The sequence below is a fragment of the Pezoporus wallicus genome, unplaced genomic scaffold (genome assembly GCF_028554395.1).
Source record: "Pezoporus wallicus isolate ANWC-B61680 ecotype Strahan unplaced genomic scaffold, APGP_CSIRO_Pwel_v1 contig_1181, whole genome shotgun sequence".
NCBI lineage: Eukaryota > Metazoa > Chordata > Aves > Psittaciformes > Psittacidae > Pezoporus > Pezoporus wallicus.
In genome coordinates this window covers 2,850,680-2,874,908 of record NW_026641428.1, presented here as the reverse complement: position 1 = coordinate 2,874,908, position 24,229 = coordinate 2,850,680, and the positions used below count along the sequence as shown (strand labels likewise).

The 24,229-nt window shown below is 38.2% G+C and overlaps 1 protein-coding gene across 4 annotated transcripts in view; it reads right to left on the bottom strand.

Moving 5' to 3' along the window:
• Positions 1-24,229, bottom strand: part of CSRNP3 (cysteine and serine rich nuclear protein 3) — a 100,719-nt gene that overhangs the window by 58,318 nt on the left and 18,172 nt on the right. Inside the window, exons 1-2 of one of the 4 annotated variants that reach the window (XM_057423750.1) lie at positions 23,363-23,452; positions 10,822-10,992 (exon numbers count right to left, since the gene is read on the bottom strand). In XM_057423750.1, the coding sequence (XP_057279733.1) occupies positions 10,822-10,969 (148 nt within the window). In that variant the 5' untranslated portion in view covers positions 10,970-10,992; positions 23,363-23,452. Of the gene's footprint in view, positions 1-8,648; positions 8,683-10,821; positions 10,993-23,362; positions 23,456-24,229 lie in introns of those variants that run through there. The other 3 variants (XM_057423753.1, XM_057423751.1, XM_057423756.1) reach the window with 3 other exon arrangements.

Genomic DNA, 24,229 nt, shown 5'->3' with positions numbered 1-24,229 from the left:
ACTGTCTTTGCTATCATCTTGAGCATCAGTGGTACAGTGCTTTCTATCCAGCCGTTACCTATTTAAGGCATGCTTAAGATTTTCTTAGGATCAAAATAATCTGGAGAATACAAAGGTTTTGATCATGTTACAGGAAGTTTAGGTGATAATTAAAAACTGCATCATAAAGGCAAACTAGATCAACTCGCCAAAACATTTAGTACTGGCTGTTTTATGCAAGTAATATTTCTTGCCAAAAATACTGCAGCGGTTTGCAAGTATCACAATGTAGGCAGATGGATACAATGCAACCAACTTGAACTTTCTAGAGCAAGAAAGAAGGTAATAACCAAATGTCTTCTAGTTTGAGGTATGGAAACAAATGAGCTGGTTGCTAACCTAATAACACAACTGATGCGATGAAGCAGTGTGCCATGCAGCATGGATGGCAAACTGAGCAGGCTGTATAAATTTCAGTGCAATAAAGAGGGTTACAAAAGAAGCGTGGGCAGAGAAGTGGGAAATACAGGAGAAATCAGGAGGTGGTTCCATTATCAGCTGCAGCAGGACGCCTATGATCTTGTACATGTGAACAGTGAGGAAAGACTGCAAAATATGGTGAGTTACTGGCTGGGCTTAAACCATGACATATGGGTAGTTATGGATCTATATAATCCCATCTCAGCCTCTAGTAGTCCCACCTAATGTCGTAAGAAGACCGATGGCTATGAGAAAGGATTTCAGTAATTTGCGGGTGGTTCACAAAGTAATCACAGAAAATATGTTTGGTCCCAAATAAGTCAAACTTTAGCTTTTCTCTGTCCTTAATATCTGTGAAACTAAAGACTCCTTCGCACTACAAAGTACAATAAACAATGCGGAGTAGAACAGGCCTGGCTCATCCACAAGCCAAAGTTCTAGACAAACACAACATTTAATGACTTCAATTAGACACATGCTCTTAAGCCAACGTTTACCCTCCTGTATTAATCTCATTGTGAGAAATGTATATTCAAAATGCCAACCCAAGCTTTATTTCAAATGTCACACATTGTCCTCTCTTCTGGATGCTCTTTAACAGTGTCTGCAGTATATTCTCATTTTTGGAAAAAATTCTCACTCCTTTAAAGGCAACACAAGCTGAATTTACTAAACCCAAAAGCATTTTTGAAGCTTACTCAAAGTCCAATAGTTTGAGTAACTTTCTTCATACAGGAACCAACTGACTTGTAATATTAGTCAAATAGATACATTCATAAGTCTTTCCACTGCAAGCCATTATAAACCATAGACTTATAGCTATATTTTATTATAAAGCACATTGCAATTAATGAAATCGTGTTACCTTCTTCCTAAGAACCCACAATTTGACAAGACAGCAAAGGTAATACTTTCTACTAATTGTAAACAGTGGTTTAACAACGAAATGGCATCTCTGCTCCAGATGTTTGTGTCCATTCCAGACTAATCACTAAAACCTAAGAAGCAAAAGGTGTCCCTCATTAAAGGAAAAATAAAAATTAAAAAAAAAAATCACAGAAACTTTATCACTTTTTAGTAAAATGTAGGTCACCTATGGTTTCCATAGTAACCAATGCTGAACTATAGCTCTAAGGATGACCACTGCCTATAGCTGCTTTCGTTGCTAGGAGGTGATGTGCAAATACTGACATGTCTCAGTTAATGTAAGAAAGAGCTAAAGAAGTGCTTGGAATTGCCATTAGTTTACTTCCAAACATAATTCCTCCTTCAACATTTTCAAAAGCATCCCCTAATATACTTGTGTAGATGAACTAACTGACTAGCCAGTTGGAAACACCAAAACCTGATTTTCAGCACCTAAAAATTTACTCTTTGCACCTCAAGCCTCAAGTCTCCAAGATGGAGACAACCAACTTTACAAGAAGTTGCAAACAGGAAAAACATTTATATAGAGCAACCCGCTAAACATTAGTAATACAGTTCGGAAAGCACTCAGGTTAAGCTACCTTTGATAAGCACACAGTGAGTTCTGTGATGCTGTGTGCAGTGTATTTGTTGCAAATTGGAGATAATGGTTTCACATATTATTACTTTGCACACAAGTGCAAAGTGAAACCCAGTCATGTAACAAGGCTGAAGCCACAGATACTAACAGTTAAAGCCTCATTTGGGAGGAAGTGGTATAGTTAGTCTTCAGCCAATCTGATGGTGAAAATCACTTTCTCACCACTGTTAGCCTGGGGAATACATAGTAGATGATGAATTCATTAAAATAAATTGAGTGCACCCTCAGCAAGTTTGCCGACGACACAAAGCTGTGTGGTTCGGTTGATACGCTGGAGGGAAGGAATGCCATCCAGAGGGACCTCGACACGCTTGTGAGGTGGGCTGATGCCAACCTCATGAAGTTTAACCATGCCAAGTGCAAGGTCCTACACCTGGGTCGGAGCAATCCCAGGCACAGCTACAGGTTGAGCAGAACCTCCTGCGGAGAAGGACTTGGGGGTGTTGGATGATGAGAAAATGAACGTGAGCTGGCTTCAGTGTGCGCTCACAGCCCAGAAAACCAACTGTATCCTGGGCTGCATCAAATGGAGCGTGACCAGCAGGTCGAAGGAGGTGATCCTGCCCCTCTGCTCTGCTCTTGTGAGACCTCACTTGGAGTATTGTGTGCAGTTCTGGTGTCCTCAACATAAAAAGGACATGGAACTGTTGGAACAAGTCCAGAGGAGGGCCACGAGGATGATCAGGGGACTGGAGCACCTCCCGTATGAAGACAGGCTGAGAAAGTTGGGGCTGTTGAGCCTGGAGAGGAGAAGGCTGCGTGGAGACCTCACAGCAGCTTTCCACGATCTGAAGGGGGCCTATAGGGATGCTGGGGAGGGACTCTTCATTAGAGACTGTAGTGATAGGCCAAGGGATAACAGGTTCAAACTTAAACAGGGGAAGTTTAGATTGGATATAAGGAAGAAATTCCTTACTGTAAGGGTGGTGAGCCACTGGAGTGGGTTGCCCAGGGAAGCTGTGAATGCTCCATCCCTGGCAGTGTTCAAGGCCAGGTTGGACAGGGCCTTGCGTGACATGGTTTAGTGTGAGGTGTCCCTGCCCATGGCAGGAGGATTGGAATAGGATGATCTTAAGGTCCTTTCCAACCCTAATTATTCAGTGATTGTATACAAAAGACTCCATGTAACAAAAAGACTCTAATTGACTTTGATAGTGAACTGGGAAGAAACAGGATAAGTCAATATCCTCAACAACTGCTAACTGTTTTTCTCCTTTAGAATAGAGTTATTTCACTGTTATGTGAGTTCAGACTAAACCAGTCCTTACCTGGAGCTATCCACATGCCTTAATGATATCAGTGCTACAAACACATAGCAGTAGGGCAATATCAGTATTCACGTACACAACCAAAGCAAAAAAATGCCTCATATTTATTGAGCAGGAGAATAATAACCAATGGTGTTGATCAGCACCAATGAAGAATCATATCCTCTCACTTGCTCTAAACTCTTGCAAGCTCAAAACCACTGGTAGATGAACACAAGACACCACAGCATTATTGCTGGGAGGCCAAGCAGACAAACTGTCATGGAACAAAAAAAGCTTGAGAAAGCCATCTGGTTTCCATTACAGCTTTAAGAAAAAAACAAACAAAACAAAATAAACACAAACCCAAACCAAACAAACTCCATGCTCCATGTAACTGTTTTTACTTCATTGAATTGGCAAATTCCAAAGAAACAATAGTTTGCACATATTTCTTCTAACTGAGGCTGCTCAAAATGTCACCATTGTATTTTGGAGGCAGGGAGTTGATATTCAGTTTCTTTAAATACATTTTGTGTTTAGTGCACACCAGTGAATTGCCATGGGCACCAGGACAGCTCAGCAAACAGCAGGACATGTGGGAGATGAGGCTGGTCTACAGCAGAAAAACAAAGCATGAGGACAATACAGCTTCCGACAGACAGAATACTCTCCTTTTTCCCAATGTTTCAAAGTTCTTTAATAGTTTGCTCATAGGTCAGTAATTCCCATATGCTTGATGTCTTACAAGGCTAAATTATCTGAGGGAGGAAGGAAGTCTGTATTTTTTGTATCCAGACACAGGCCTTCATCTTAAGCCAGTCCAGTCTAGGCCCAATAGGACCAAGAAGCCCAAGCACAATACAGATGACAAAAAAACAGAATAGAAAACACTTGATCACTGAAGGCTGATAATACTGAAACAGAGACAAGATACAGTGGCATCGTTCTTGTAACCATCAGAACAGTTGCATCATGAAGCACCAAGAAAAGATAAACCTCCTAAATTCATCTGCTTGTTAATTCTGCTTTACAAGAACAACTGCTAGTCTATTAAAAAAAAACCCAAGCAAACAAGAAAACCCACAAGCATCCAAAAAGCCCACACAAACAAAATGAAAACAAACAAAAACAGCACAGGAGGCTATTCTCAACTCACTGTTAGAGACCTAAGACCTCTTACAGCATGGTCACACAAACAACATATTTGGAAGCTGCATTAACTGACAGGGAAAAAAAAAAACCTTTGAGCAGGAGCAAACCACAGAATGGAATGAACCTCTAGAAGAAGATCCACCACCAATAGAAACTGGGTTTTTATGCCGCTGTCCTTCTGGTGTTAACTCCCCTCAGTCAGGCGTTTTGCTGAATCAGTTGCTAGTGTGGGCAAAGAGAGAAGGAGAAAACACTACCCAATGGCTCATGTATTGAGGGGTGGTATATACTGACATTAGTTATAACGTTTACAGTAATGGAGAATAAGACAATATAATTTATCAAAAGCTCTAACTTGCTTTTAAATTTCAAAACATCTTTAAAGCCATCTTTAAAGACTGGTAGTAAAAGCTGCAAACCAGTATAAAACACAGAATGTGTACCAAATATACGAAACAAGATATTGCACTAGATGAGAAGATATTGTAATAGTCTTCCTGAAGCTTAATTTGCAAATTCAGAGAAAGCTGCTAAGAGGCCACTGGGACTCACTAGGAATAAGATTTGATTCATTAATGATCTCCCTGCAAAAGCTAATGTAATGGTATAAGGCCACCCACAGCTTTCACTAGTATCCAAATGTTGTCATAATTCTGCTTCATGTCTGCGGAGCAGGACAGCTACTTTTAGCATCCAAGACATCTTAAGGTTTTTACCCTTAGAAACACATTTGAAAATACTGGTACTATTTGTAAAGACCATGAAGCAAATCTTCACTAAAATCTGTATCCCAGCTTCATGGATTCTCCAGAAAAAGATGTTTGGTAAGACCTACAAATCCAAGCTAGAAGTTAGTTGAAAAGATCTTCTGAGAGAATTTTAAAGACTTTGAGCGCAAGCACATTACTCTTTGTCAAGAATGCAACTGTTATCATGATTTTGTATTACTAAAACTTCATGCATGTCACAGGTGAAAAAAAAAAAACAAACTTCATATATAGTGTCTATAAATTAGATTGTAAAGTTCTTAAATTTATTTTTCGTATTGTAATAGCATCTAGAGACATCAACTGCTATAAAAAGTATAAAACTAGTGACTAAGACTTGATGTGCTACACTACTCCAATTGTGAATCTAATTTTTATTCTGCATCACAAATCAAGGACAAAAATCCAACCATTATTTTTAATTTTTAGCTAATCTCATAGACAAGAGCCAGTCAGCAAATACAATTTCACACATCACACTAGCATCATTCTGAACTAGATTTTGCCTGCAAAAGATGGTTCCAGACCTGCTGATGGTACATACTCCTGAATATGGACCAGGATTTATACATACATTCTTAGTGCAAGGTGCTTTTTTCTAATATAAGCAGAACAGATCCAGAAGCACTACAGAATCCCAATCAACACTTCCCAGTGATTTTCTAAATGTGCTTTTGAAATATGTTCCATACACATCAATGTAGTGAGAGTATGAGTCACTTTCACTGACTAAGAATATGCAAACTGCTGGAGCATTAAATTCCTTTGATCTTGATAAGATGTCTCATTCTCATGCTGTTCATTAGCCCTCCCTTTTTTCCCAGTTATGAGCCAGCCAATCTGTAGCCCTTTCTGCAAACTGACATATTTACCAAGTAAAATCTGTTACCACTGCTTTCTTGTTCTTACTGAAAAACACCCTGTTGCTTATCAAGCCCCTCTTGTCTCAGGAAACCTCATCCTCTCTTTTCCTTCATAAAGACACAGTCAATAAGCCTCTCACCCTGACCAGCCCTGTATTAGCTCCTTGCTCTGTTTCCCAAGTAACCACTAATTGTTCACCTGTGCATTCTGACCCCTCTCTCTGTTCTCTTATAACCCAGCAAGCCATGTTCTTGTTATTCTTACCTGCTTCTTTTTGACTTCCACCTGATGAAATTCCATCATCAGTTCCCAAGTACCACTTTGCTGCTGACTTGCAAAAATCGCTAAAGAATCTCAGAGAACAACCCAGTATGTTGCTTTGAGCCATGTCCTGATAAGTACATTTCTTTACAGGTTAACATTGGAATTTAAATATCGACATGATTTGACAAATAAGGATGTCCTAAATTGGAAGTACAAATTATCATTAATTTTTCAGAAGGTTATTTGGCAACTGTAATAGGGATATTTTCTTATCTGTTCTATCTGAAAAATTATTATACGCGGAATCTGCCACAAACAGGTATGCGCATTTAGGCAGCAATTCAATTATAACACTGATTAGCGAAAAGCATTGCAATGTCTTCACTCCTTTGATGAAAAAATACCGTACAGTCAAAAAAAAAAATTATCTTTTAGCACTTTATTCTTTACCAATCAAAAAATATGGTTGTCATAGAAACAGTAAAAACTGATGTCAGTCATGACATAACAACAAGCAAAATGGAAAACGTCTGCTGGCTCAGGTTTTCATGCTGGAAATCCTTCAAGCAGTTCCCCACATCTAACAAGGATCTTATAGCAATAGGCATGATTATAGTTTTCAATAGTTTGCCCAGTCTGGAAAGAATGGTGAGCATAGCTGGTCTGTAACATGCATCCACAGAAAGTCAACTGAAATAAATTAGAGAAACTTTCCAGTTGCACCTGAGAAAGTTTGGGCCAGCACAAATTCACAAATTTAAAATACCACTCAGTATTTCCATATGCCATTACCACATTTACTGCACTTGTACATATATATGTACACAAGTGCATATGCTTTCTCAGATTACATTTACACACAAATTATAGTTACACACATACATAGTTATGTTTTTTTCAAGCTATACCTATATACACACATGTACACAAACACACAGACATACATATTTATTGAAAAAGTCACATTCATTTCCATGGATGTCACTAAGGAAATGAAAAGCAATATAATGCTACTCTAATCATTTACCTGATTTGGATACACCCAACATTTATTTTTGAATAAAACATGGTGCCACAGGAAAAGAAATATAGAGATTAATATAAAGTGTTGACTATTAATTATTAACAGCTTTAATCTGTATGCAGTTTATAAAATATTGTTATAATGATACATTCTACCATCACAAAGAATTACTGTGTGCTGACAGAGATTACTGGAGCTCATGGCATAGAAGAGGATTTTTTAGATTTCTGTTGTGGGTCTCAGCAGTCCTTTGGAGAAGCAATGAATCTGCACATGTGCTGATAAAGAAGAGTGAAAATTTATGAGTATATTTAGATTTTTCTGAACAGCAGAATAGGTTTGGGCACACAGTAGGAGCCCAGATTTCATGAAACATGTATAGAATAAATGCATTACTGCATAAAGTGGTATGGGGGGGGGGGGGGGGGGGGGGGGAATTTACACTGATCTCAGATGAGGCTAGAGCAAACATCTTACATATTCTAAAAGCCTGCTGTTATGTGTGTAACATATGCTTGTAAGGATAGAGTTGTCTGCAACAGTAAGGTGTATTTGCTTGTTCTGCCCTGTATTCAAACACTATGCAACCCAATCCTGCAACTTTCTCACACCAATAATCTTTCTTTGCAAATACTGGTTTCCATTTTACAGTTATAGATATTTTTGATTTTTTAATAAACTTGCCATTTGGGTTTTGCAGAAGCTGATAACTAATAGAAAACAACATCAATGGAGGAATCTGAAAACCAGTATTACCAGAATCTAATTGAAAAACTAAGTTCTGATACAATATATGCAACTCCCGATCCTTTGAAAAACCTTTAGTAAACAGCCATCTGCTGCAGCAATCACTCCAATAAACCCATTCTCCCCAGAAAAATATAAAAGTATATTCCAAAACCAATAGATGCTAGCAAAATTGGGAAAATAAAACTGTTATATAGGAATTGCCAAATTTTCTTTGAGGTAACAAACAGGAAAATAACCAGAAGTTTCTCAGCTAATTTACATGAAATACTATGTTTTCTTAGGCTACAGGTCTGATTTTTCACCACGCTACAGAAACACCACTGTAAAAAGAAGTTGATGTGGCAGCTTCTATTTTGATGCAGCTAAATTGTACAAGATTCAGCTATGGAGAGCCAAGCTCTTTAAATTCAATCTTTATTGTTTATTTCTGCTTTACAAAAGCACTTGAACTGGTTTAGTTACTTTGTGATTTATAAAGTCTGCTGTCACAGAAGCCAGGATGTTTTGGGTTTTTCACTCCCACAGAAAAAAGTATCACACAAAATACTTACCGAGACAGCTGCATTAGAAAAGTACTGCTGTTGCCTACAGAAACATGAGCAAATGGATTGTGGCTTTGTCAAGAATGAAATAATGAAAATGAAAAGGGAAAAAAGAACCAAAAACACACACACACTCACACAAAAAAAAACCACCAAACCAAAACCAAAAAACAAATTCAAATGGAAAACAAATGATAGCTAAGCAAAATAAATGTATATGCGTCATGCCCTGAAGCCTATTCAGTAGACAAAAGCACTGGCAGACTTCCAAGTGGAAGAAATTCCAGGCTGAAAATTCCACCGCTAAATTGGAGAGTTCAAGTTCCAACAGCAAGAGCCTCAAACACAATCAAAGCAGGGTAATGAGTTGGGGAGGGGGAAGGAGCGGGACATCTCTCAACTACTTGTGTCTCAAATAACCCCAGTCTCTCTTCTTTCCACTAATACTCTAAATTCAGAAAGAAGCCTACAGAAAACCTGGGGTTTGCAAACCACTCAGTACTGGGCTGCCATCTGCACTCACAGAGGTAAGGCAGCAGTACTCAAAGTACCAAATCAGAAGACCGGATGTACACACAGATTTGGTAGTACGAAGTGGCAAATAGATCCCAGAGGTCTGTACTCCTTGATACTCCTGAGACTTGATACTCCTGAGACTTCTCCTGGCTGTATCACTGGTGCCCATATGAAACAACAGATGCAGATAACAGTAAGTTGATTTAATGAGGCTTGGTAGTCTCTGAATAACATCCCTGATACAAGCACCCTATAAGCAGCACACTTCTCAAGAGAGCGCATCAGGCTAGAAAATGGGTGCCTCTGTGCCCCCCCAGAAAAGAGTTGCCTACTACTAACATCTGTCGCCTTTTTTTAGTTGCAATGGTCCCTGGCAGTGTTCAAGGCCAGGCTGGACAAGGCCTTGGGTGACATGGTCTAGGGTGGAGGTGTCTCTGCCCATGGCAGGGGATTGGAACTACATGATCTTAAGGTCTTTTCCAATCCAAACCATTCTATGATTCTATACAGAAGCAGATCAGACTCAGCTCCAGCATGTCTTCTGATATGATGGATCTTTCGTCTTCAGTATGCAGACTGGTAAAGCGGTTTTGCAAGGGCACCTCAGGGTTTGAGGAAAGTCTCTTCCTTCTGCTGGTCCTTTCCATTGCAAGCTTCCATTCTTCTGCATTACTGGTCCTCCTCCCTTCTGTGTGGGCTGGTGGGGGAGTTTTAGGCTCTTCCTTATTGTTTTTTAGATAAAGAACTACACTAACCCTGTTGCCAGCTGTAATTCGTAAACAGCTCTAGCCCAGCATTATTAGATAGGGAGTTAAAAATAAAAAAATAAAAAAAGAACCCCCCCGAAAAGAAAACAAAAAAAGAACAAATTAAGAAAGCCTTCTAGCTGCTACATACAAATTGCAAAATAAAGTCTGGATCACTTACTGCTAGTCATTTACACACATGGTTTACTGCAGATACGAGGCTTTATGTAGATTCCACAAATTATACAAGCTTACTAACTGGTAACCTCAACCTGAGAAGTCAAAAGCAAAATATTCTGCAAATTAACTATTCATATTCAGTTGGTTGAGTGGGAACAAGATTTCTGTTCAAGTGTATCCTGCAGACATCAAATATGAATCTAACATTTTTTCAGGGAGAATTACACATTTCCTCTGTTTACTCCTGTAATGCGTGGAAGGACTGAGGGCTGTGTGGTTGCATTGGCTTAAGCAGACGAATGATCTGAGGAATCAGCTATTCTGTCACAGATGGCACACATTACTCAACTCTGAACAGATAGTGTTATGCAGAAACACTGGTGTTCAAACTTTGTGACTGCTGATTTTCCCTTTTTCCCCACCCAAATCATCACCCAAAATGGAAGATGTTCTCTATATTGAAAATATTTCACACTATCTAGATGTAAATGACAATATACAAGCAGAGTTTTCTCAGAAACTCACTGATGTACAATTTTTTTTACATAAACAACAACTAGGAAATAGTTATTTTTCAAAAAGAAGTACTTCCTTACAGTGTCAACATTTAAATGTAATAAAACAGAAAAATGCTTCAAAATACAATCAGATAGACTACTGTATTTCTGCCACATAAAATGAACCTTCCTTAGCTGGTATGAAAAGGCATATCATGCCCTACACATCACTTTAGTACTTACGAGTAAAATGATTAGAAGTGGATGGATGGACATTACTTCCACTGTCAGCACTTTCACTGCTAGAAATGTCATCATCTGATTCCCACACACAGGAACAAGGTGAAGTGCCATCAACTTCTTCAAACTTCCTCTTTAAAATTCCACTCATTGCTGCGATGCTGTCACATGCACCTGTAACAGGAACAGAGGCAATGAGGCACCGAAATACCTGCCTGTTGTCCAGGCCTTCAAATTCCTTTATCATGGAGAAGTTCATGTATCAATCAGATACTACTACCTGTAGTAAATGGTGCCTTACCAAGAGTTTTAAATAACTTTTCCAGGAAGGAGTAAAAAAATAGTATATTCATCACCTCACTGACCTTCTTACATGCAGATGGTAAATGCTACTTGTATTATAGCGACACAGACAAAATTTTATAACCAATATCATGCATGAAAAAATGCAAATTTTTCAGTTACACAGCAAATTTGGGCCAAGCATAAAGTATATATAACCCAGTACAATTCAGCAGACATGTGCCTTTATACAAAGCTTAAAAACTTAGTTGCCATGAGGAGACATTACATGACAAATCAGTGTTCACTAATAAATATAGTTCACAGAGGAAACATTTTCTCGATTTATTTTAAAAGCCTGGTATATGTAATACTCAGTACTATCAAATGCTCATATTCTCAGTTAGATTTAAGACCATAAAATACTTAGCATCTTTTCAGGCCAGGCCCTGCAAACATATTTCTGGCTCATTTTGTCATTTTAATTTATGCATAAGTTTTTTGCAAGGCTTTCGTGAAATTCAGATATGAGTACTGGCACACACATATTCTATTTCCATTCACACAAGGTATCAAGGGACTGAATCTATCCTTATGAACTTCCTAATGGTCTTCCTAATCTATCCTTATGAACTTCCTATGGTCTTCCTAATAACACTGCCCAACAAAGCCAGAGGCACGTTGGACATTCCTTATTGTTTCCCTTTCGTATGTAACAGCTTGTCTTCTTATCTCCATTTATGGACCATCAAGCAGAAAAAGATCAAAATATTTTTAAAGCAATTCCTAGATCATTTTAAAGCATCTGATAGGCTGAAACACTTTTTCTTGATTTAATTAAAAATGATCTTAAAAGTTTACTGTCACCATCGTTACTGATGACATCCTATTGAAGACTGAAAATTAGTTCTAAGATCTTAATTTAAAAGTTACAGATAATATCTGCTCTCTGACTATGCTAATCAGTGGAACACTGTTGTAAGTATTTGGGGAAAAAAAGACTGCTGTTTGATGCTTTCAAGCATATAGTTTCAAAACTTCTCATTCTTCTCAATGCCGTTTGCCTTCAGCTTAAGCTGCCAATTCATTTTATAACCAAGTTGATTTCTGCAGTAGGTTTCATTCTACCTTTATGGATGTGACTAATTTAGAGAAAAGATTTCAGTATACATGTGGAATCACAACATAATGCTAAGAACAGATGCTGCATAAGATGATCTCCAGCACCGATCTTTTTTGCATGCAGAGCACACTACAAATTAAATAATGAATGTATTAGGTTTGAATCCTGTCAATCACACAGACAGCTTTAAATGCATGTGTCAGACATGATGTTCCCAGCTTCATTTACTATTTATGGAAGAAAACAAAACCCCAAACCAAAAAACCAACATCCCAAAAATGAAAACAAATAAGCAAACAAACAAACAAAAACCACCAAAACCAAACCAAAAAAAAAAAATCACCACCACCACAAGTTTTCCTGAAAGGGATTTCTGCAGGCTAAAGACATGACTTAAACAGAATGTGCTTACATCTCAACCTTTGCCCTTTGTCCAGAAATGAATTATTACCAGCTGCAAAGAAAGCATTGTGGTTTATTCTGACAAAAAGGAAAGCAGCACTTAGCTACAACCTGGGCAGAAAAAAAAAAAGAGAAAAAAAAAGAAGTAAGAATACATGAAATTGTTACCCATCAGCCTTTAATAAAATCCCATTAAAAAAAAAAAAGAGAATAACAAATACTGAAAAAACAATAATAGAGAGGGAGAAGACCCCCCCCCAAAAAAAAAGATCATAAAGAACTCCCCTGAACTGTCCCCCACATCCTCACTGTATCTGTTGCTAACCACCGTTTCTATTGCCTCCCGCAGTGCTTGTAGCACTGAAGTAGTGAAATCACCATTATTTCCATGGCAACAGCCTGCAATATCAAATCCACAGGATTATAGCTTGACTGCAGAAGAGGGTGAAGAAGCAGCTGGAGTGTGAGAAAGAAAATGCTTACACTCAAACATCTCAGTAAAGAAAGAAAGAAATGAGCTGACAAAGAGTTTGTTGTACAAGTGAGACCTGGGTCAAACCCATGCCCAAGCCCATTTAAACTGTGGCTACAGGAATCGTGAAATTCCGTGTTCAAAGAACCTGAGTCATAATTGCACTGCAAGGCAAACCTAGTAACTGCTATCATCACTAGTGCGCAGACTGTCAGAAAGCAACAAGTCTCATAGCTTGAGATGATGTCCAGACAACAGCCCTTTTGTCAGACATTGTCTTCTGCAAGTATACCAGCAACTGGATGACTAACATGCATCTTGCACATTAGTAAAGTTGTTGCATACAGTGACAGTCTCAATAGCCAGAGAAGTTCACAGTTAGTAGCAGAAACAAGTATTTTTCACACCAAAGGGTTTTAAACTTGCTTGCATTTGGCATTGCCTGTTTGTGCCAAGTGTCATGCCCTGGTAGAAGAAAATCCATTTTATCATGAAGATATATGAAATTAACTATAAGAAATGATTCCCAGGATCCTTGAAAGTGACATACAGGTTAGCTCTATGCCCAGCTAGCTGATCAAGGTAAGCCAGGAGGTACAGGAATACTGCAGAACCTGAATATTACCACAACACATAAAGAAGGCATATATACCTGTTGCCCAGTTTTTGTCATGAATTTCTTCCAGGAAGATTATCAAGAAGATTGTTTGACAAAGTAGTCGTTGTGATAAACTTTAGGTATTGCCACTTGCCTGAGATCTGTTAATTCCAGTCTCTGTGCTATCAGGTCTCCCCAGGAAAATGCTACACTTGGGAAAAGAGAGACTTCCATTACTCAAGAGCTTGGCTATCCGAGAGATAGATTAAAAAGTATCTAAAACTGTTTATACACATTATGTGCCAGCAGGAGATCCCTTCAGAATAACATCTGTATAAACAGCTGCCACACCATAAGCCAGTAGTCTTCAGAAGGAGGCACATCTGCAGAGCAGCGCCTAAGGCTGATACATTTAACCCACACCTCATTTACATGGGCATCGTGTAGTACCTGAGCAAGAGCCACATCTCTAGGAACTAGGACAAAAGAAGCACAGTGACACATATGATACATTCCAGTGGAAGAGAAAACAATAGGAATAAGCAAAAGTCAAACTTACAACAGCAGTGAGGTCACAAAGTTATCTCAATATATCTCAAATATATATCTCATATATCTCAATATATCTCAACTATCTCAGAAATATATCTCAAAATATCTCAACAGGTTCCCTAAGTCCCTAATGAAGGAACCAGGACAGGGAATTCATACTGAATTGTTGTTCTTCCTGCACCTGAGCTACAACTGCATCAGTAATTTCAGATTTGGGGGAATCAAATAGAAGTAACTGCAGTCACACAGAAATTTGAACCCAACCTCATTTGAACTGAAGACTCTCCAAGTTTAGGGAACACCACATTGAAGACTTAGACAAGTCAAATTTTCAATATATGAATGGAAAGTAATACTTACAAATACACCACATATTTGGTAACAGGAATCATAAAGGGTAATATAACTACACAGTGGTACAATTTTGCTAACACAAAAGTCACTGCATGCAAGACAATACATTGTATAGGTTGGCAATAATTTCAAACACAGAAGTACTACAGCAACACGTATATTCTGAGGAAAAATGAGAAAACGTATGTATTTCTGCATAAAATCCAGTACACAGTACACAAAAGTTCACAACTGACTGTAGGAACCAAACTACACCACATGACTAAGAAAAACAAACACAGGTGTCAGTATTTTTGGACTTCCAGTAAGACACCAGTGAGGCCCAGCCTCCAGAAAAATCAGCCACCAGCTACAGCTAGATATCTACTACATCAGACTTGTCAGTCTAGGTGAAAAAGGGAGAAAGTTGGCTTGAAAAGTTCAATGAGAAACAGACCTTTCTGGATAATTATTAAATAGCTGCCTAGTAGCTGAGACTGATTTGGAGCAGCATCCTGCTGATTCTCACAACTGAGTAACAAGCAAGCACTGAAAGCTTTCCTGTTTGATGATATATCCTGCACAAAAAAAAATCCTTGCACAGAGATGAGATACATCATCCTCTGCCATGCTCCTCACCGTGCTAACATGGCATTAATCCACAGCAAAGCAAAGGAAATTTGAAACAGGGGGAGCAGAATTAAAGCAAGGAAAATCAGCTACATGCACTGTTGTGAGCTTTAAGTCAGACACCAATTGCCTGACAATTAAGGATTCTTCAAGGAGATGGCAACTTGACACAGTAGAAACATATGATGGATATGGGCTGTGAGAAGGATGTATCTTTCTTAAACACCCCCCACATCCATTTTTTCCTCCCTTCTTTCCTAATTTTTCTCTACCCTGAAGAAACTACTCCTACAAAGAGATCATTTAACCAGCTCTCTAGCTGCAGGTATGCTGACTGGCGAAGCAAGTCCTCAAAGCTCCATGGCAACAGGCTTTGCCTTGCTACAATGCCAAACAATTGGCAGGCACCATCCATTTAAAGGGTTCAGTAGCAACATGTTATTACCAGAAGACAAAAATCCCATGTAAACGTGGGGGATATATTTAACACAGTCACAATACTACCTGGAACCTACAAAGTAAAATAATATAAAAGCCTAGCTGGATTGATTTTTCTCTTGCACCTGAAAAGACTGGAAATCTCAGAAAACCATGGTAACAGTCTCATTGCAGCAAGTGGGTATTTCCAAACCCCAGTGAAAAGCCCAAAAAGAGTTACTGAGTGGAGGGGAGGGATGACTGTGCTTCCAGGAGAAGCTGCTTCTTATGATGTTATCCCCATAACGTACACTGCCAAACTTGCTCTACAAAACCTAACTTTAAGTTGCCATATCCTCAATGTATCACTGGCATCCATGGACAGAAAACAGTAAAACAGAAAAATAGTCCACAGAAAAAAAGCACCAGGACCACAGCAGACAGGCACTACAGGAAGAGGTAAAAACCATTTCTCCCAACTTGCACTTCAGCCATTGCTTTGAAATGTGAAAAGAGATACTAATAACACAGACGGCAACAAAGAAAGCTCCAAAGAGATTTTTATCCTAGTCAGAATCTTAAAATAAGTTACTGTTTTGTTAAATTCAGCACTAGAGTATACAGCTCATACAAATCATATGGGAAATTGAACAAGCATGGAACATACCTGTGAAGGCATAAACATCAAGGGTGTACTATATGCAGTAAGCATAGCAAAACAGATACAAAAAAAATAAAATAGGACCCGGCCTCAGATTATATATCCTCATGACTTAGAGAAAAGTCTCACTATAGGAATCAGTTACTGACCAAAGCTCAGGAAAAACAAGAGAAAAGGTCCAAGAACACACCAGCATTGGGGTAGGGAGGAAGCAACATGGGACAGACCATGCTTCTTTCAACCATATATGAAACCTTATTTTGCACTAATTCCTTCTTGAGAGCTGATCACATACCATGATAAAATATATCTGCATAAAAATTCTGATCTGAAAATAAAAACGAAAATAAAAAGGCAGGCATCAAACCAAGACTTGACCTATGAGTCACACTGCATTCTGCCTTGTCTCAAATGTATCAATTGAAAGTACGGAAAAATTCTGACAAAGTGTGTAGTAGCAATACAGATTTGCTTCCAAACAAAAAGCACTTCTATGCAAATGAGTGCAAACTGAACAGGAGGATGCAGAAAACAGATGTTACACATAAAACATTACTGCAAAGTACTCATCACAAACAACTCCCACCCACTGGCCAGTCAGCATGTACTATAATATGCTAGGGAGATTTGGCAAATAATTTCCCAGTGAAATCATGAATATTGATGCTCACAAGCAGAGATGTTTGGGTTATTTGTTGTGATTAATATTCTTTTTGAATTTAGGTTTTTTCTTAGCTTGCAAACAAAGCCTGATTTTTTCAAAAGACATTTTTCTTACCTGCTGAATAAACGACAGCAGCAGAGATGGCTGTGAATTAATCAAGGTGTTTGCTTAGTTCCACATATTGCACTTAATTATTTTGCTCTTTGTGTTACAGACAGTTTGAAATGGGGGGGAGGGTAGCAAGAGTCAAAACCAAAAGCACCTACAGTGACAACATCACTCACACAAAGAATATTATTTGCTTGTGAAAATGACTATTCATGTAAAGGACTGCATTAATGCAGACAAAAAGCCATTTGCATGAATGCTTGCAAACAGTGAACAACAGAGGTACATGAACATGAATCAAACAGCTGTTCAGAATTCAAATTAATGTTTGCAATACATGTTTTGCTGTATTTGGCAGCTCTAATCACAAGCACCAGTTGCCAGAGGTAGGCTCGTGATAGTTTCACTACTACAGTCTGTAAAAATTAAAAGCATATAGCAAGCTAATTCCACTTAAGAGACTGGTCTGCACAGGCACAGGGAACAGCAGTAGTATAATCTTACTCATAAATTTGTGCCTACAGCAGTGGTCAAGTTACACAGACATAAACTAGGAAAAGTCTTGCTCTGCTTGCCTGCTTCAGTCTAGCTAAATCCATAGCTCTAAGTAAATCCTGCAGGATAAGGCTGCACAGTTCAACTTGGGAATCTGTTCTGGCTTTGCAAGCCAAATTCTGGCACATCTGCTCCTTGCAGGGTTTCTATACCATTACTTTACAGAACTCCTGATTTCACACTTGACTACTAATCCACTAATCTTCTAGACTGCCTACACATTGTTCTATGCTCTAACATATGCCAACTAGCTCCACTGGCAATGAATTTTGAATGCAAAAAGGATGTTGGCATATACTCACCTCCTGTCCCTACATACAGTACAGATGCAATAGTGGTAGATCTAGCTCCGTTAGTCTTCCCAGAAGTATCTCATAAGATCCTACAGGCACCAAGCCTGTAAATATCCCCTTCTCCATCATCCAAATACAAGACTCCCACATATCAGTGGCAGTGAAACGTCCTTCTGATGCCCAAGTTCAATTCTTAGCTACATCAAGTGGTACCAACTGTTAAACGAAATGCTTGTATAATTCAGCCAACAGAAGAAAATTCTTGCCTAGTTCTCCTAAGTCTTCTCTCAGCATGCTCCCCACAGAGCAAAATGAGACAAGTAAGCAGCAGAAATAATTCAACTAGGCATCCAGGAGCTTAGAATTTAGGTCTCCAATGACAAAGGCACAACCTGACAGAGTGGAAATCAGAGGCATTCAGCAAGAGAGCTTTCCTGTCAAGACAGGATTTGCCCACAAAAGCTGTTTAGTTTGAGCTTATGTTTCATTTATAACAATTTTGTAAGCTTGCTGCAGCAAGAAATGCTTCTACAAGAGTGGAAGATGCATAAATGACACTGAGTCTTGGAGGCAAACAGGCGATTCTGGAGAAAAGCCATGCTGAAGCTGAGTCACAAACTCAGGTTCATAATGCCTAACCTCTAAGTTATCTAGGACGCTTTTAGCAGGGCCCGTCATGAAGTCTTTACCAAAGTCTTTGGGTAACACTGCTGAAGACCTGGTATTGGCCACTTCTAGATTTTAAGCTTTGATGATGAAATTTCATTAATTAAAATGTCTTAATCCAAAATATCTGTGGAAGATTTGCCCTTGCTTCTTTTGAAGAACAAAAACAAAAAAAAATACAGACAGTTAAATGTATTTGACATCCACAACAGAAGTATCTGTATCCCAGAAGAAATTTTTAAGTTTGTATGTGGGCACCCAGAAAGGAGTTCTTAGACTGTCTTGCAGGACTGCTTGCAGTACAGCTCTGGCCAGAAGTCACAGTTCTTCATAGAAATTGAAACGTAAAAACAGAAAAAGTGCCACCAGTCCTAGTGACTTCTATAGATACACAGCCTTTTAGAGAAGAGTGAGCATGCAGGTGATAGGGAGAACCTTTCCATCTGCTATAAGGGAGATGGCATACTAACAACACATCTTTACTACACCTCTTTGCAAAAGGACAGACAACATTTGGCTTGCTTTGCCCCTGCTCAACAACTGGAGTGAGGTTCTGAGACTTGCAATAGTGTTTTCCACATATTTCTGGTACAGCGGCTTTGCATTATTCTGCTCCCAGCTACAAGAATAGCAGTAGCATTCAGCTCTGTAGTGGAGACTGGAAATGACATCAATTTACAGAGTGCTGGAAATAAGTGGTATGTAATATAAATTTTGCCCAGATTAGCCCAGATAGCAATTCTGATTGGCACTGTAAAATGTCTGTGTACTATTTTAGCACTGATCTTCCACGTTGTTCTTTCATGATCATCAGTCTTGTGCACTGCCTACAGAGGAACTACACAACATGGTAGGTAGGCTCTCTTGTATATGTTCGTATGCTCCTGCCAAAGCACAGCATGGTCAAGACTGGTACAGGCCAAAGGGGCTTTCGCACATCTACAGCCCTGATGCATGATACTTAGCTCCCTGTCGCATGCTATTTAACACACAGCCTGGCTGTTCATTCACCCTTGCCAAAGCCAGCAGAGAGCACATAAATTCAACAGCTCTCCCCTTCTGCCCCATGAGCTCTGCATCTTGACATATGATTAGCCATTCTTTCCTCTGAAATCTGTAGTGTTGAGTTTCAAAACAAGAACAACAACAAAAGAAAAAAAAAATCACAAACAAAAAAAACATATGCACAAAACCCCTGAACACCCCCAAAATCAGAACATTTGAGCTCTGAAAAGTACAGTACAAACTTGTGACACAAAAATGTACTGGAACATACTTGCAACACTAACTCTGAACTAAGTTTACCTCTTTTATCTCAAAGGACAGGAGAAAACTCTTCCAGCTTAATGGTTTATGTATGGAGGGGTGTGTGACTGTATCTCAGGGAAAGCACAAAGTCTGGGTGCAAATTTTAGATAACAGTGGACAAAATACTTCATACCTCGTTCTTGCCATAATCATTGACATTAATGGCAATAATTATGAGTAACAAGGTCAAAATACCTAACTTTAGGGGATTAACGTTTAGAAACAAGACTAATGGATAGTTCAGGGTTTTGTAAAAAAAGCAGTACTTTCTGTGCTATCATCAGTATCTTGCACAACCTAGACATAATGACAGATAAACAAACCGCATTATTATTTTCAACGGATGAGAACTTCTGCTTCTATATCCAGAAATAAACGGATTTATATCAAATTAGCTCAACTTGACTACTGTTGTAAAACACACAGATGCTACTTCCAGTACCTTATCATCACACCTTTACTTTCTCAAACAATGTTCAGATTTACTTATTATTTCTGCAAAATCTTAAATGACATACTATAAGAAAGGGGGTTTAAAATTAACTAGAGCTTGCTCATCTTAATACAAAACAAATTATTCTCAACAAGAAGGCCATGATTACATTTTATTGTCCTCATAGAAAAGTTTCCATACTCCATTTAATAATCTGCCTTATTAATATGTCAGTAGTCTCTTACAGAATGAGAGAATCCAGATTCTTTCCTACTACTTATTTCAATTAATCAAAGCCAAGTATTCAACTTTAAATGACCTTTGGTACTTCTGTTATCAGCTTAAAAATGGGGTTTGGTATTCATTTGCGGAGGACTACTTATTCATCTGTAACGATGCGTCATAATACTTTAGTGTTGTCTCTAAGACACTGCAGAACAGGAAAAAAAAACCTCATTCAATAATTGAAAATTAACTAGGAATTTTGATCTATGCTAAACAAAACAAAAGAATAAGAGAGGAATATGTAGCTCACCATGCAGCACTGAGGAAATATTTGTCATTTGTTCCCTTTTCTGGGCACAAGCAAGAAGCCATCCAATGGAAATGAAGAAGAGATCAAAAACAGTATTTTTCATCTGTACTGAAAACCAGCTAACACCAAAAGTAGTTGTGATATATGTAAGGAATGATAAAGAACTGGATAAAAAAAAGGAGTGGCTACATTTTCATAACTGAAAAGAATTCTTTAAAGGATGAAATTTCTTCATGTAATTCTATTTCTTACAAGTTCTTTAGTAAGTTAAATTTTGGCGTTTTAAGATAATATTTGACTTTTAAGTGGTTTGTATGATATTTCAATCACCTACACATACAACTGATAATGAAATTATCACTAATGACCCTGCAATAAATGAGACATTCTTTTATTTACAAATTGTTAATTTACAAAGGCAGGGCTTAAGCATACTCTTCCTGTCATAGCCTTCCCTGGGAATAAGCCTGAAATACTACACAACACATACCCAAACTAGCACCGTAACTCCACCTATCCCCCTGCCTCAAGCTTTCTACCTGCTTTCAAACTGTCTGGCTAGCCTACCTGCCACACACATGCTCCTTTCTCAGTAGGGTCTCCAACCAAGGCTAATGACCTTATCTCATTTCCACCACGCTGGTGAGTGTTGGCAGCAGCTGACAGACAATACAGAACAGAAGATGCAAAACTGTAGTTCATGTGGAATATCTGAATCATTAGGGAACTTGAAAACTAGTGACAACACTGTAGTTTTATCCAGTATCTTTCATGCTGTCATTATTAAAGCAGTAGATATTTTTAGCCACCAAAAGCCAAATCCATCTGCAGCAGCAGCGTTTCCAAGGAGACAGAATAATTTAAATACATGTGGAACTACATCTCTGTTTTCATCAACTCCTCTCTGTTAGTGGAGCTGATTTAAGCTGGATTTCTCATTTGTGGGGAGAAAAAGAAAAGTGATTGGAATACATGGATCCGAGATTGTAATTTAACAGTTGTGCTTATGCTTTCAGATACATATCCATTCCATACAAATAACAAACGTAGGATGTAACTCATCTATTTTTCAGTCAGTATTATTTACCAGTGTTCACATTCCAGTATTAAAAAGAGATACAGATCATCAGTCTTACAGAATATTTTGAGAATAACTGACAATTGCTGTACCTTTTTTTTTTCTTAATTGTCTGTTTAGCAAACATACCGGGCTCCATTGGAAAAAAACAGCCAGGAAAAAAGGACATCACACCAGACACCTGAAGCTGGTAAGATGTGTAAATAAGTGGACAGAGGGCAAAGCTTCTTCCAGTCCTAATACTCAGTAAGAGTTCTGTTGACTTTGTCCAGGTTTTCTTTAATAACACCACCTTTTAATAATTTTTGGTCATCTTTAAGCAAATTCGCTCAATGAATACAACAAAAATGGATATAAGCATTTACTGATTTTATCTCTGAACTTCATTAAAACTAAACCCCCACAGTTTAGAATTATAAATATATTTTATGACTATGTACTCTCACACCAACAGTAATCACAATTTACTTATTTCAATGAAGATTTCTGCTTCAAACCAGCAAAACAACCCTGTACACAGTACAATTATTTGCTACATGATAAAATGCATAAATAAGTCAATAGAGAGCTGACGCTGACATGTTGAAATCCTTGCCCCAGTGAGGCCAACATCAAAATCTCCAGTTCTTTCAGTGGTGCCAGGATTTCTGCCTGTAGCCCTATCAAGTCACATTATTTAAGGATATAAACAAGTCTATTTTCTGTATTTCTCTACTTGGCATCTCCGTGGCCTGTGACCTAATAGCTGCTAATAACACAAACTCAGCAGAACATGTTTCATACAAGCTGTTTCAATAGCTTATTAGAACTGGTATATAACTGCTGTAGGTACTACAAGGTTTATCTGTATTACACACACAATTATAAGCATCATGGTTTTTCTTTACAACAAAGATAATTTTATGAGTGAATTATAAACCAGATTAATTCCAAACCTAAAAATAATGCAAAAATCCACAAAAACATTTTAAGAGTTGCTCTGATAAGCCATTCTTACTATATGATCAACACTAAATAAGACACATCCAGTTGAAGAAGCAGTTCATTTGTGTGACCTTTTCCTATCCAAACTCAAAGAAAACATTTTTAGATCTTCCAGTACTATTTTCCTGCTGGTAGCATACATTATTTTCAACAGCGAGTATTTCCATCACACAAAAGGCCTACAGCTTACTGCACAACTTCAGCATCAATGAGATGCAGTGCCTATACCCTCACATGAGAAAGTTGTCAGCATCAGGCATGCCTATGATTTCACTGTCTATGGATCTCACAGCGGCTGAAGCCTCTTAGGCAGGAGAAACAATAACCTAAAAAGCTGCTTCAAAGTCATTAATGAGGAGCAGAGAAGATGCCTGCACATTTTTTATACCAAAAATGTTGTGGCAAGGATCAAGAATAGCTCTTCAGATCAGGAATTTTTTTCACACTTACCTGTAAATCGGATTTCTGTCTTTCAGCTCCGTCAGTGCAGACTGAAAGGCTTACTCCTCCTTTTTCTATCCATCAGACAGCAGTCATCCAATAACTGAAGTCATCCTGGCATCCTCTGGAACATGCTCTCTCCCTTATTTCCCACTCCCCACCCCCATCTGCATGCTAGCAAAATGGGAAAACAGCAAGAAGAAAACAGAACAAAAAAGCACATCTGAAAAACAGCTTTAATGAGCTACTTAGTAATCAGTAAGGATGCTCTGTACTGGAAGGTAATGACAAAATTTAAAGACAAGAAGAAAAACAAGTCTCTCTATTAATAACCTTCAGCTCCACTAGTGAACAGCAATTCTCCCTTTCAGCTCCTCGTTGTAAGGAAAAAAGGCAAACAGCTGTAGGAACACAGTTACTGCCTGTATACATTCTTTGAGCCTGACTTAGCCATCCAGATCTTAATGAAGAGTGCTGCTGTGTCTTTAGGAAATTTTGTGTTTACCAAAATAACAGTGGTGCTTTTATAGAATGCAAGACTCTGAAATATCAATGCAAATAAGAGTAAATCAGAGATAAATGCCAATAATTTCCTACTATATAAATTTTCTGTTTGAGTCATTATTTATAAAATACCTGAAAGAGAATAATTCCTAGATACTTTTTCTTGAAGTTTTATATACAAAGCTCTACCTGTATAATTGATGTGCATGCATTTATTTTACTGAATTTATAATACAGTAGCCAAAATCCAATGTACCGCATGAACTTCATCCATACAAAACTTTCTACCTAAATAAAAAATTCAAATGCAAAAAATTACTGGGTGAACCATTTTCAATTTTTGCACTTCAAACAGGCTATTATCTGTAGCCT